This window comes from Delphinus delphis, chromosome X, assembly GCF_949987515.2.
Source record: "Delphinus delphis chromosome X, mDelDel1.2, whole genome shotgun sequence".
In the NCBI taxonomy this organism is placed as follows: Eukaryota; Metazoa; Chordata; class Mammalia; order Artiodactyla; family Delphinidae; genus Delphinus; species Delphinus delphis.
This window is the reverse complement of record NC_082704.1, coordinates 1,102,391-1,116,210: the sequence shown is the minus strand read 5'-3', so window position 1 is coordinate 1,116,210 and position 13,820 is coordinate 1,102,391. Positions and strand designations below refer to the sequence as shown.

Sequence of the window (13,820 nt, the reverse complement as noted above, 5' to 3'; positions counted from 1 at the left end):
GGAAAACTAGGCTTTCTATGATAGTGCTAAGACTCTCTTCTAGCTTACTGTGCGCAGGCTGAGGTCATCCACAACACACCCTGGGCTTAACACTGCGAGTTGCTGAATTATTCCACCGGGTCTTGTAAGTGAAACAAAGGGCACGCTTCGAAAGACTGGGCCTGGAGGGTTGGAACGGGGACATCGGATGGCGTTGGGCTGAATCTGAGCCCCACTGGGAGGACCACCGAGGAGTCAGACTCCTCGGGAAGGAAGGTTTCGATCACCTCACCAGGCCCACAACGCTGATCAGCTAAGGCATTGTCTCTCCCCTTTCTTTTCCCTACTGTGTTCTGTAGGATGGGTTGGTGGCAGTGAACTCGAGCTAAGTGGCATCGTTCAGCCTGTCAGGCACCCGCAGTAGTGATAGCAGGTTTCTCACCAGAACTAGTTCTGAGTTGTGGTTTGGGGTGTTTTTTCCTGGCTGTTTAACCTCAAAGCTGGTTCTCCAATCCTCTCACCATTTCTGTCAGAGACCCAATATCATTCTGATCAGCTCTTTTTCTGCTTAAATCAGTCAGGATCAGCTTCTGTTGCTTGCAAATTAAAACCCTGACTAGTACAACATCTACAAAGAGTGTGTGGTCAGTCCAAGTTTCCTCATCTCTAAAACACGCCAAAACTGAATGAAGAAATAACAAATATAAAAGGAGAAATTAAAGTTAGAAAAATTAAAAAGTAGGACTTATTAATAATCAAAAAACGGGTTCACTGCCAAAACAAAAATCAATAAAACAGAAAACACCAACTAACCTAACCAACAGGGGAAAAAGGAACAGAGCACAAATTCGCAATGACAAGGAAGCAATACCTCTGAGAAGAGTAAAAACAAATTTAAAAAATCAGAAAAGCATTTCATAAAATTATATGTGATAAATTTGATGGCTTGGATGAAACAGACACTTTTCCAGGAAGAGTATAATTTATAAAACTGACTCAGGGAGAGACAGACTAAACAGACCAATTTCCATAAAAGAAATAGAGTTGACAAAGATCTAAACACACACAAAAAAGCAACAGATACAGTTTAGAGGGGAATTCTGCCAAAATTTTAAAGGGCTGTTAATTCCAACTCTACTTAAAATATTCTAGAATATGGCAAACTTCCAAATTTTTATATGACCCAAGTATAACATTTATGCCAAAATCTGCTAAAGATTGTACAGAAATAAATAAAGCCAAATTTAAAGCCAAAGACCAATCTCACTTATGAATGTTGATGCAAATATCCAATATAAAATATTAGTATGAATAATCCAACAACACAATGAAAAATACACCTTGCCCAACTGGGGCTTATTCCAGAAATGTAGAGGTGGTCTAATATTAGATAATCTATTAATAGAATTCATTGCTTTGCTAGATTTAATGAAAAAGTCATATGACCATCACTAGAAATGCTGAAAAACTTCTTAATAAAATTCAACAATGACTTCTGATTAAAAACAAACTCAGTAATACAGGAATTGTAGAATATTTCACTAACATAAAGAAAATATATTCTCCTAGCCCCAAAGTCAATATTTTTCTTTCTTTCTTTCTTTTTAAAGTATTTAAAAAGAAAATTGTTTTAAGATTTTTTAAAAAATTTGTTCTTCGGCTGTGTTGGGTCTTCGTTGCTGCACATGGGCTTTCTCTTTAATTGTGGCAAGCAGGGGCTACTCTTTGTTGCGGTGCGTGGGCTTCTCATTGTGGTGGCTTCTCTTGTTGTGGAGCACGGGCTCTAGGTGTGCGGACTTCAGTAGTTGTGGCTCGCGGGCTCAGTAGCTGTGGCTCGTGGGCTCTAGAGCTCGCGGGCTCAGTAGTTGTGGTGCACGGGCTTCATTGCTCCGCGGCATGTGGGATCTTCCCGGACCATGGCTCGAACCCGTGTCCCCTGCATTGGCAGGCGGATTCTTAACCACTGCGCCATCAGGGAAGCCCTCTTTCTTTTTTTAAAGAGCAGCTTTATTGAAGTATAAGTGGCACACAAAGAACTGTACATAACTAATGTGTACAATTTGATGAGTTTGACATATGTAGACACCTGTGAAATCATCAGCACAGTCAAGGTAGTAGACATATCCATCACCTCCCTGAGTTTTCCTGTGTTCCTTTGTGTGTGTGTCAATGTGCGTGCAGTAAGAACACATACATGACATCTACCCCTCTAACAACTTCTATAATATAGTATTGTTGGCTATAGGCATTATGCTGTCCAGCAGACCTCTAGAAATAATTTATCTTGTATAACTGAAACTTTATACCAGTACAGGCCAGCAATTCCACTGGTGGGTATATGCTCAAAAGAATTGAAATCAGGATCTCAAAGAGATATCTGTCCTCCCATGTCCATCCATCAGAACATTGTTTACAAAGCCAAGACATGGAAACAATCTAAGTGTTAGATGATGGATGAATGCATAAAGAAAATGCGATATGTCCATACAATGGAATATTATTAAGCCTTACAAAAAGGCAATCCTGTCATTTGTGACATATGGATAAACCTGGAGGACATTGTGTTAAGTGAGATAAGCCAGACACAAATGGACAAATACTGCATGATTCCACTTATATGAGGTCCCTAGAACAGTCAAACTCATAGAAGCAGAGAACTGGATGGTGGTCACTGGGGGACAGGGGGAGAAGGAAATGGGGATTTGTTGTTCAATTGGTATAAACTTCTAATATTTTTCTTAATAGGAAAACATTGAAGGCATGCCTGTAAAAGTCAAGATCAAAATAAGCTTGCCCATTGTCAATACTACTGTTTCACATTGGGGTGTTAACCAACACATTTGGACAAGAGGAAAAAAACCAAGATACGTAAGAATTGAAAACGGAAGTGGTAAAACTCTTTCTATTTTGGGGACTTCCCTGGTGGTCCAGTGACTAAGCTCCGAGCTCCCAATGCACGGGGCCCATTCCGTCCCCAGTCGGAGAACTAGATCCTGCACGCCACAACTAAAGAGCCCACATGCCGCAACTAAAAGATCCCGCCTGCCACAACTAAGACCTGGCGCAGGCAAATAAATTAAAAAAAAAAAAACTCTTTCTTCTTGGGATGACATGATCGTATACACAAGAAATCCCCAAAGAAGAATCAACTGAAAAACTACTACAAAAAGTAAGAGAATTCAAAGGTAAGAGGATAGAATATTGATATGTTGGAATTATATTGGACCAATTTTGTGCATCTTGGCGCCACCTGCCTTCCAGGCCCAGCTGCTCACTCAGTGGGGAGCCATGGCCTCTGCTGAGAGACCCTCCCACCCTTCCCAGGCCCGAGCCAGTGAACCCTCAAATACTCCAGTTCCTTCCACCACTTCTGGATTTAGATGAGACACCAGGCCAAAAAACACTGGCTTTCCCAGTGGCTGCCCCAAAAGGCACTGAGAGACAGGAGCCGTAAGGGAACTGGCAGATACATTTATCTCCCTTCTTTGTTGCAAAAGACGGTTTCAAGGTGAATCGGTTCTACAGAGCCTGTCCAAATCCATCCAAATATCCCAACCAGTGGCTGTGTTTTCTCACGAAGCTATGGCCAACTCAGTAACACACGAATTTGCACATTCTTTCCTTTCTTCCTTTTTCCCATCACTCTCACTGCACTGAGATTACAACCCCAACAAAGCCTTGGCAAAGAAGCCTTGGCGCAAGTTCTGTTTTCTAAGGAATTCAGGTGAAGACAGAAACCAATAGCCCTATGAATACAAACAAACAAACAAAAAACCCCAAACAGGCATAAGCCTAATAAGAATTGTGTAAAGACCAATGTGAAAAAAACATAAAAGCTGACTTGGATAGAAAGGCTCCACACCATGATGTCAGTTCTAAGTTCACTTAAAAATCTAACTTAACTCTCCTCCCCAGTAATAACAGGTTTTGTTTTGAAATTAAGCAAGCCGATTCTCAAGTTCATGGGGGAAAATTAAATCAAAACTAGCCAAACTAAACTCTAAAAACTCTTAAAACTCTATAACTCTAAAAACTCCAAAAAAAGAACAATAAAGGGGGACTAGCCATATCACTATTCAAATCAACTGTAAAACCTCTATAATGAAAGCAGCTTAATAACGGCACATGAATTGACAGAGGGAGCAATGGAAGCTGAACCAGAAACTGAAACAAAAATAAATGTGGTATTTGTCTTTCTCTTTCTGACTTACTTCACTCTGTATGACACCTCTTTCTGACTTACTTCACTCTGTATGACACCTCATTACAAATACCGTATGCTAACACATATATATGGAATTTAAGAAAAAAAATGTCATGAAGAACCTAGGGGTAAGACGAGAATAAAGACACAGACCTACTAGAGAATGGACTTGAGGATATGGGGAGGGGGAAGGGTGAGCTGTGACAAAGCGAGAGAGTGGCATGGACATATATACACTACCAAACGGAAAACAGATAGCTAGTGGGAAGCAGCCGCATAGCACAGGGAGATCTGCTCTGTGCTTTGTGACCACCTAGAGGGGTGGGATAGGGAGGGTGGGAGGGAGACGCAAGAGGGAGGGAATATGGGAACATATGTATATGTATAACTGATTCACTTTGTTATAAAGCAGAAAATAACACACCATTGTAAAGCAGTTATACTCCAATAAAGATGTAAAAAAAATAAAAAAATAAATGTGGGAATTTCATATATAATAAGGAAGGACAGTATCTCAAATCAGTGGGGATACAGATGAACTTTTTAATAAGTAGTGCAGGCAAAACTGTACAGCCATTTGGAAAAAAAATAAAGTCGGATCCATTCCTTACATCTGCACCAGGATAAACTCCACATGGACCCCAAATCTCAATGCCCCAGACTCGGCACCCAAGGGCCCGAAGCGCTGAGCAGGTGACCTCCCTGGGGAAGAGTGGCCGTGGGCCTTGCCTGAAGGGCGGGAAATGTGCCAAGTCGCTGCCCTGATGGGGCCACACCCAAAGGCAACCACCCCCGCAGTGCAGCCACACTGGAGTCCCAAGCCTTTGGTGGGATGGAGCTGAGGGTCACACTTTCAAGTCAACCCAGGTTTTGGAGACCCCATCCCCGGCCACGTGCAGGCACTTGGGTCTCCCCTGTAGACCCCCATGCCCTCAATAAACCTGAACACTCAGGGAAGAAAATGAATAAAACAAAACAAGGGGCTTCCCTCGTGGCACAGAGGTTAAGAATCTGCCTGCCAATGCAGGGGACACGGGTTTGAGCCCTGATCTGGGAAGATCCCACATGCCGTGGAGCAGCTAAGCCCGTGCGCCGCAACTACTGAGCCAGCGCTCTAGAGCCCATGAGCCACAACTACTGGGCCTGCGTGCCACAACTACTGAAGCCTGCGCTCTAGAGCCTGTGCTCCGAACAAGAGAAGCCACCGCAGTGAGAAGCCTGTGCACCACAACAAAGGGCAGCCCCCGCTCACTGCAACTAGAGAAAGCCCACGCGCAGCAACGAAGACCCAACGCAGCCAAAAAAATAGATAAATAAAATAAATTAATTCAAAGCAAACAAACAAAACCATACAAGCACCAGAAGAAACCACAGGTGAATTCCTTTAAAACCAGGGAGGGGGAAAAGGCCTTCCTAAATCTGACTGAGAATCCAGAAGCTGTAAAAGAAAATACTGACACATTCTACTACATACACTTTTTCCCTTTGCACACACACACACACACACACACACACACACACAACATAAGCAGAGTCAGAATACAAGTGACAAACTGGGGAAACGTACACAAATCTCTTCTCACAAAGGACTTATCACCCCTCAGAAACTGCGACTAAAAAGACCAACATGTCAACAAATGTTCAACCTCCCTCCGAATAAAAGAACTGCACATTGAAACGACGCAGAAATACCATTTCTCACCTATCAGATGGCAAAAATCCCCAAGTTGAACAACACATGCTGGAAGGAATGCAAAATGGAACATTTGTTAATGTCTACTACATGTATAGATTCATAGCCCCAGCAATCCCAGCTCTGGGAATCATACAGATATACCTGCACAAGTACAAAATGTCACATATACCATGCGACTAGTTGTGGCAATGGATGCAAAATCAAAAGAGCGGAAACAACTCAGGTGTCCAAAATAGGGAACTGGTTGAATAAACATGCTACAGCCACACAGCAGGACACTGTACAGCTGTCAAAAGTAGTGAAGATCTCTGGTCACTGACATGGGCAGAATTCTAGAACAAAATTTTTTTGAGAATTTTCAAGATCTACTCTCTTAGCAACTTTCATATATACAATTCGGTGTTACTAGCTATAGTCGAGATGCTGTATATTATATCCTTAGGACTTACTTATTTTATAACTGCGAGCCTGGACCTTTGGACCACCTTCTCCCACTTCACCCCCCAACCGCCATCCCCCACCAATCTTTCCTCTGTATCTTTGAGTTCCTGCTCAACATTTTTGTTTTTTAAGATTTTACATAAAAGTGAGATCACATGGCATTTGTCTTTCCCTGTCTGACTTACTTCACTTAGCATAATGCCCTCAAGTTCCATCCATGTTGCTGCAAAGGGCAAGATGTCATTCTTTCTTACGGCTGAGTAATATCCCACTGCATGTATATGTATGCACCACAGCTTTTTTTTTTTTTTTTTGCGGTACGCGGGCCTCTCACTGTTGTGGCCTCTCCCACTGCAGAGCACAGGTTCCGGACGCGCAGGCTCAGCGGCCATGGCCCACAGGTCCAGCCGCTCCGCAGCATGTGGGATCCTCCTGGACTGGGGCACGAACCCGCGTCCCCTGCATCGGCAGGCGGACTCTCAACCGCTGCGCCACCAGGGAAGCCCTGTACCACATCTTTATCCATTCATCTGTTGATGGGCACTTAGGTTGCTTCCACACCCACCTTGAATATTGTAAATAATGCTGCAATGAACGTGGGGGTGCAGATATCTTTTCAAGTTAGTGTTTTCGTTTTCTTTGGATAAATATCCAGAAGTGGAACTGGTTGATCACATGGTAGTTCTATTTTTAGTTTGGGGGGGAACCTCCATACTGTTCTCCGTAGTGGCTGCACCAATTTACATCCTCACCCGCAGTGCAGGCGGCTTCCCTTTTCTCCACACCCTCTCCAGCATCTGTTATTTGTGGCCTTTGTGATGGTGGCCATTCTCACGGGGGTGAGGGGACATCTCACTGCAGTTTTGATTTGCTTTTCCCTGATGATTAGTGATGTTGAGCATCTTCTCATGTGCTTGTTGACTGTCTGTATGTCTTCTTCTTTTTTTTATTGGAGTACGGTTGCTTTACAATTTTGTGTTATCTTCTGCTGTACAGCAAAGTGAATCAGCTCTATGTATACACATGTCCCCTCTTTTTTAGATTTACTTCCCATTTAGGTCACCACAGATCTCTGAGTAGAGCTCCCTGTGCTTGCCTGTATGTCTTCTTAAATGAACAGACTAAGATATAGAATGGGATACTGTGTAAGAAAGTGGGGCGTAAGAAGCTATGTACAGGGCTTCCCTGGTGGCGCAGCGGTTGAGAGTCCGCCTGCTGATGCAGGGGACACGGGTTCGTGCCCCGGTCCGGGAAGATCCCACATGCCGCAGAGTGGCTGGGCCCGCGAGCCGTGGCCACTGAGCCTGTGTGTCCGGAGCGTGTGCTCCGCAACGGGAGAGGCCACAGCAGTGAGAGGCCCGCGTACCGCAAATAAAATTAAAAAATTAAAAAAAGAAGCTATGTACATATGTCCTCGTATTTATAGAAAGAAATACTGGAAGTGTGAAGGAAAAAACTAAGAAAAATGGTTACTTGAAGGCTAAGGGCAATTAAGATGGATGAAGACAGAGGTGAGGGTGAGATTTTTCATTTTTGAATCATGTAAGTGTGATACTTATTCAATAACAGTTTAAAAGCTGAGATAAAAGCAGAAGAAGCAACTGAACAAAATTGCCCCAACATAGACCCATGAAAGGATTTAAGACTTAGGTTGCAATTAAAATCATGCTGTACAAACATAAATACAAATGTCTTTTATATATGAAAAGATGTTCAACCTCACTCATAAAGAAATTCAGTTAAAATAAAATACCATTTATCAACTCTTGACTTTACAAAGATCAAAACGTTTGATAATACACTACATTTGGGGCATTGCAGAGAGACAAGCACTTTGATATCTATTGGCATTTTACATTCACATACACTTTGACTAAGAAATTCCACTTCTAAGCATTTTTTTACAAGCAGAATTAATTGCACATGACTACACAGACCAATGTACAAAGATATTCATGGCAGCATTGTTTATAGTAGCATGGGACTGGAAACAAGAAAAGGTCTATCACAGTAGCTGCATACAGTGAAATATTATGAAGTTGTTAAAGATAATGAGAAAGATCTCTATGTGCTGATATGGAACAATCCCCAAAATATACTAAGAAAGAGGGTTATAAAATAGTGAATATAGTATACTACCATTCGTTCAAAAAATATGCTTGTACATGCATGGAATATATCTGGAAGGAAAATCCGCAATGCTTGCAGCTGGAGGGGGAAACTTACTTTTCACTGTATATATTTTGATATGCTTTGATTTTGAATCATATGCATATATTCCTTAAAAATACACTCTCTCTGGCAACATATAGTGAAAATATATAGAGAGGAAGGACTCTTCAACAAATGGTGTTCAATCAATTGATTAACTATTTGTAAAATACAGTGAGTACAATAAATACTAACTGAAGAACATGAAAACACTAGTTAGAAAAGGTATCTGCACCCCTATGTTCATTGCAACATTCTTTACAACAGGCAAGATTTGGAAACAACCTAAGTGCCCACTGATGGATGAATGGATAAAGATGTGTATACATACACAATGGAATATTACTCAGCCATGAAAAAGACTGAAATCTTGCCATTTGCAACAACACGGATGGCCCTAGAGGGTATTATGCTAAGTGAAATAAGTGAAAGACAAATACCAAATACCATATGATTTCACTCATATGTGGAATACAATAAACAAATCAAACAAAACATACAAAAACAAACACATAGATACAGAGAAGAGAGTAGTGGTTACCAGCATTATGCTAATGTCAAAACCAGAGAAAGAGTACGAAAGAGAAAAACTACAGACCAATATCCCTCATGAACAAAGTCACAAATACCCTCAGCAAAATATTAGCAATTAAATCCAGCAATACATGAAAAGGGGCTTCCCCGGTGGCGCAGTGGTTAAGAATCCGCCTGCCAATGCAGGGGACACGGGTTTGAGCCCTGATCCGGGAAGATCCCACATGCTGTGGAGCAACTAAGCTAAGCCCATGTGGCACAACTACTGAGCCTGTGCTCTAGAGCCCGCAAGCCACAGCTACTGAGCCCATGTGCCACAACTACTGAAGCCCGCACGCCTAGAGCCCGTGCTCCCAACAAGAGAAGCCACCGCAATGAGAAGCCCGCACACTGCAACGAAGAGTAGCCCCCGCTCGCCGCAACCAGAGAAAAGCCCGCGTGCAGCAACTAAGACCCAATGCAGCCAAAAATAAAATAAAATCAATTTATTTTAAAAAAACAAAAACATGAAAAGGATAAAACATCACAACCAAGTGAAGTTTATCCCAGGAACTCAAAGCTGGCTCCAGATACAAAAATCCATCAGAATAATTCACCATAGTAACAGACAAAAAAAAAAAAAAAAAAAAGAAAATGCATATTATTATTTTTACACATGCAAGAAAGGCACTTAACAAATCCAATTCACGATAAAAAGTTTCAGCAAGCTAGCAATACAAGGGAAGTTCGGCCTGAGAAAAGGCACCCACAAAAAGCCTACGGCTAATGTACTTAAAAGGTGAAAGACTAAATGCTTTCCCCCTTAGATCAAGAAAAATCAAGGATGTCTGTTCTCATCATTTTTATACAATATTGATAGTATTGAAAGTTCAAACTATAAATAAGTGAGTTTAGCAAGGTTGCAGAATACAAGGTTAATAAACAAAAATCAACTGACAAACGAATTCTAAAACTGGTATGGAAAAGCAAACGACCAACAATAGCCAAAACAACTCTGAAAAGAAAAACTAAGTTGGAGGGCTAAAACTGCCTGCTTTCAAGAATTACTATAAAGTTCTTGTCATCAGAACAGCATGGTGTTAGCATAAAGATGAACAAAGACATAAAGGGAACAGACTAGAGAACACAGAAATACTTACATAAATATGACCAATTAATTTAAAAATTTTTTTATCGACAGAGAAATTGTTAAAATATGTTATGTCTATGACCAGGAATGTTACGCAATGGTTTAAAAGAATGAAGCAAATCTATACGTACTAACTTGGAAAGATGTCCAGGATTGTTGTGAAAAAAGAAAATCGCAGGACAGTTTGTATAGTATGATCTCATTTGTGCAAAAAGAAAATTGTATCTTCTTCGAAATTTTTAAAGAATAACACTAACCAAACTTCTAACAGTTGTCATCCCTAGGGAGGGGCGTGGAAGGGAATGAGGAGGGGTGCACAGGAAGGATAGGATGTGGGGAAAATTAAAGAGGGTCTTTCACTTTTTACTGTATTTATTCCTAGATCATTTGGCTGTTTATAAGAATAAGTTAGTATATTTGTGAAAGAAAAAACAGAAAAGAATCAACCATCTTTTAAAAGAGCAGTAATTCACCTGTCAGAATGGCAAAAAGTCTACAAACAATAAATGCTGGGGAGGGTGTGGAGAAAAGGGAACCCTCCTACACTGTTGGTGGGAATGTAGACTGGTGCAGCCACTATGGAGAACAGTATAGAGGCTCCTTAAGGAAGTAGAAATAGAGCTACCGTATGATCCAGCAATCCCGCTCCTAGGCATATATCTGGAAAAGATGAAAAGCCTAATTCAAAAAGATACATGCGCCATAGCAGCACTATTCACAGTAGCCAACACGTGGAAACAACCTCAATGTCCATTGACAGAGGAATGGATAAAGAAGATGTGGTACGTATATCTACAACAGAATATTACTCGGCCGTAAGAAAGAATGAAATATTTGCAGCAACGTGGATGGACCTAGAGATTATCATACTAAGTGCAGTAAGTCAGAGAAGGACAAATACCATATGATATCACTTATATGTGGAATCTAAAAAAAAATACAAATGAACTTACAAAACAGAAATAGACTCACAGACGTAGAAAACAAACTTATGATTACCAAAGGGGAAGGGTAGGGGATAAGTTAGTTCAGGATTAGTAAATACACACCACTATGTATAAAATAGATAAACAACAAAGACCTACTATATGGCACAGGGAACTATATTCAATATCTTGTAATAACCTATAGTGAAGAAAATCTGAAGGTGTACAGCTGAAAGTAACACAATATTGTAAATTAACTATAGTTAAATTTAAAATTTAAAGAGCAGTGATAAAACTATCTTTCATAGATTCGAGAATGAAACACCAGCTTACCTCGGACTGAAGGACTTACCTAAATACAGACTTAGCTTCCATCTGTGGTTTACAAACATTGACAGAGAGCTACTTGGCTGGCAGCGCAAAGAACTAAGTTATTGCCCTAGTTGTGCCACTAAGTAGCTTCGTTATGTCATTGTGTAACACATGTGAGACTCTGGACTTCTGGAGGACAGGGATAAAGTCTCTTTTGCTCTCTCTAGCCAATGGCATAGGGCCTGGTTCAGAGTTGGTGCTCAATTAAAAGGAAGACGGAATGAGCACTCCCGACAGGATCTGAGTGAAAAGCGGCTTGTGAGCACTGACAAATGATCGCCATCTAGTGGCAATACGGGATTCCTACAGAACTTAAAGACGAGCGGAAACTGACTATGGGGTGTGTTTCAGGGACTCCTTTCAACCAAAGAGCATCGACTGTCGAAACGACTATGTCCCTCATTATAAAAAGTTCCCAATCATAGCCTGAGAGGCCCAGGTTTATGTCTTGGAGTGTTGGTAAGATGACATCTAGGTAGTCTTGTGTCCTAAGTCTCCTCCTTCACCACCCCATCACATGCCCCACACGCCTATAAGCTGTGCAAAGTCCACGCCTGCCACACCTCCACTGCACCTCAAGAGAACGAAGCTCATGTAATAAGAGGTACGGACACCCATGCCTTCCCGAGGTGGATGAAGTACTAATAAAGTTTCCTAAGCCAGTCTGGTCAGGACAAGATAGAAAACAGGATTGGAAAAAAATCTGCCACGAACTTTGCAGTCCAGGTTCGGCACCTTCCTGCATCATCTGACAATATGCCGTAAACATTTAAGATGTCTCACATTCCGAAGGGCAACAAGGAAAGCTACCTCGAGCTGGCTTTGTAAGTGCTGCGCTCTGTGACAGACCCTCATCTGAATATCATGAGTCTTCAAAGCAGATGCACCGTTAGCGAAGCAGCTGGTGCCTTAGAGGCTGAGCAATAGTGGACCTCGTGTCTATAGACTCGGGGACTCAAAAAGAATGATGAAGGTAAACAGTGGTAGTAATCAGAAGAATCTAGGTGTGTCTACGTCTATGGCATCTACACGCTAAGTGGAACATGCCTCTAAAACGCTGCTCAGCAGAACAAACGGCAAAAAGCTTCGCAAAGAGGGCTTCCCTGGTGCCGCAGTGGTTGAGAATCTGCCTGCCAATGCAGGGGACACGGGGTTCAAGCCCTGGTCTGGGAAGATCCCACATGCCGCGGAGCAACTGGGCCCGTGAGCCAAAATTACTGAGCCTGCGCGTCTGGAGCCCGTGCTCCGCAACAAGAGAGGCCGCGATAGTGAGAGGCCCGCGCACCGCGATGAAGAGCGGCCCCCGCTTGCCACAAGTAGAGAAAGCCCTCGCACAGAAACGAAGACCCAACACAGCCATAAATTAATTAATTAAAAAAAAGAAAAAAACTTCGCAAAGAGTCGCAAGAGACGGACACTAGTGTAGTCCCGGGTCAATGGAGAAAGGGGTCTGAGCAGCTGTACGTTGCTTGTCCCGAGGACGCGGGTGGACATAATGAATGTTCGAGCTGTGGCTCGTACATTTAAGGTGGGCTCTCCCGAGTGCCCCTTGTCTCATCCTAGCAAAAGTCCATGGTTACCGGAGGTTCTCGAAAAGCGCAGTGTCCGCACAAAGGAGAAGCTGAGAAGCGACACCCTGAGGAAGGCTGTGGACGGTCGTGTCCGACGACAGCTCCGCGGGAAGACGGTGCTCGCGACCCCGGGGGAAAGCGGAGCCTCCGCGCCCGCCCCGTGCAGGCGGCACGTCCCGGGGTCCCCGTCCCTCTCCCCCACCGCGGCACGGCGACAGGGCCGCTCTTTCGGGAGGTTCCCCCGGCCGCTCCCGCACCGAGACGGACGCCCGGGCTCGCCCCACCCGCCTCCCTCCCGTCGGCTCAGCGCGCTCCGGCTCGACGTGCGATCTCGCTTTCCGTCCGCCGGCCTCGCCCGCAGCCCGAGCGCGGGGCTCCCGGGCCACTCCGAGGCCACCCCGCGGCCACCCGGGGCCCCGAGGACGCGCGGCGACGCCCCTACTCACGTAGCGCTGCAGCTTCCTCTCGGGGGGCGACTTGACGAGCCAGCCCGTGCACACGGCGTCGCCCGCGCTCATCGTGCCGCGCTTCCTCCGGCTGGGCCGGCGTCCGCGGCGGGAGGAAGTCGGCGGGGATGCCGGCGGGGCGGGCCCAGCGCCTCCCGCCCGCCCGCCCGCCCTCCAGCGCCGCCCCCGCGGCCCCGCGACCCCCGTCCTGAGGGGACGGGCGCCACCCCCGGCCTCGGGCAGGAAAGCCCTGCGGGCCAGAGCCGGTCCCCCGCCGCCCTCGCCCCCGCCCGCGGTCAGCCGCGTCTGAA

General features: G+C 44.0%; 1 protein-coding gene across 2 annotated transcripts in view; it reads right to left on the bottom strand.

The window, feature by feature from the left end:
* Window positions 1-13,589, bottom strand: part of GAB3 (GRB2 associated binding protein 3) — a 57,784-nt gene extending 44,195 nt beyond the window's left edge. For both annotated transcript variants that reach the window (XM_060001831.1, XM_060001832.1), the window contains exon 1: window positions 13,510-13,589. In XM_060001831.1, the coding sequence (XP_059857814.1) occupies window positions 13,510-13,581 (72 nt within the window). In that variant the 5' untranslated portion in view covers window positions 13,582-13,589. The remainder of the gene's footprint in view (window positions 1-13,509) is intronic.
* Between the last annotated feature and the right edge of the window lie 231 nt (window positions 13,590-13,820).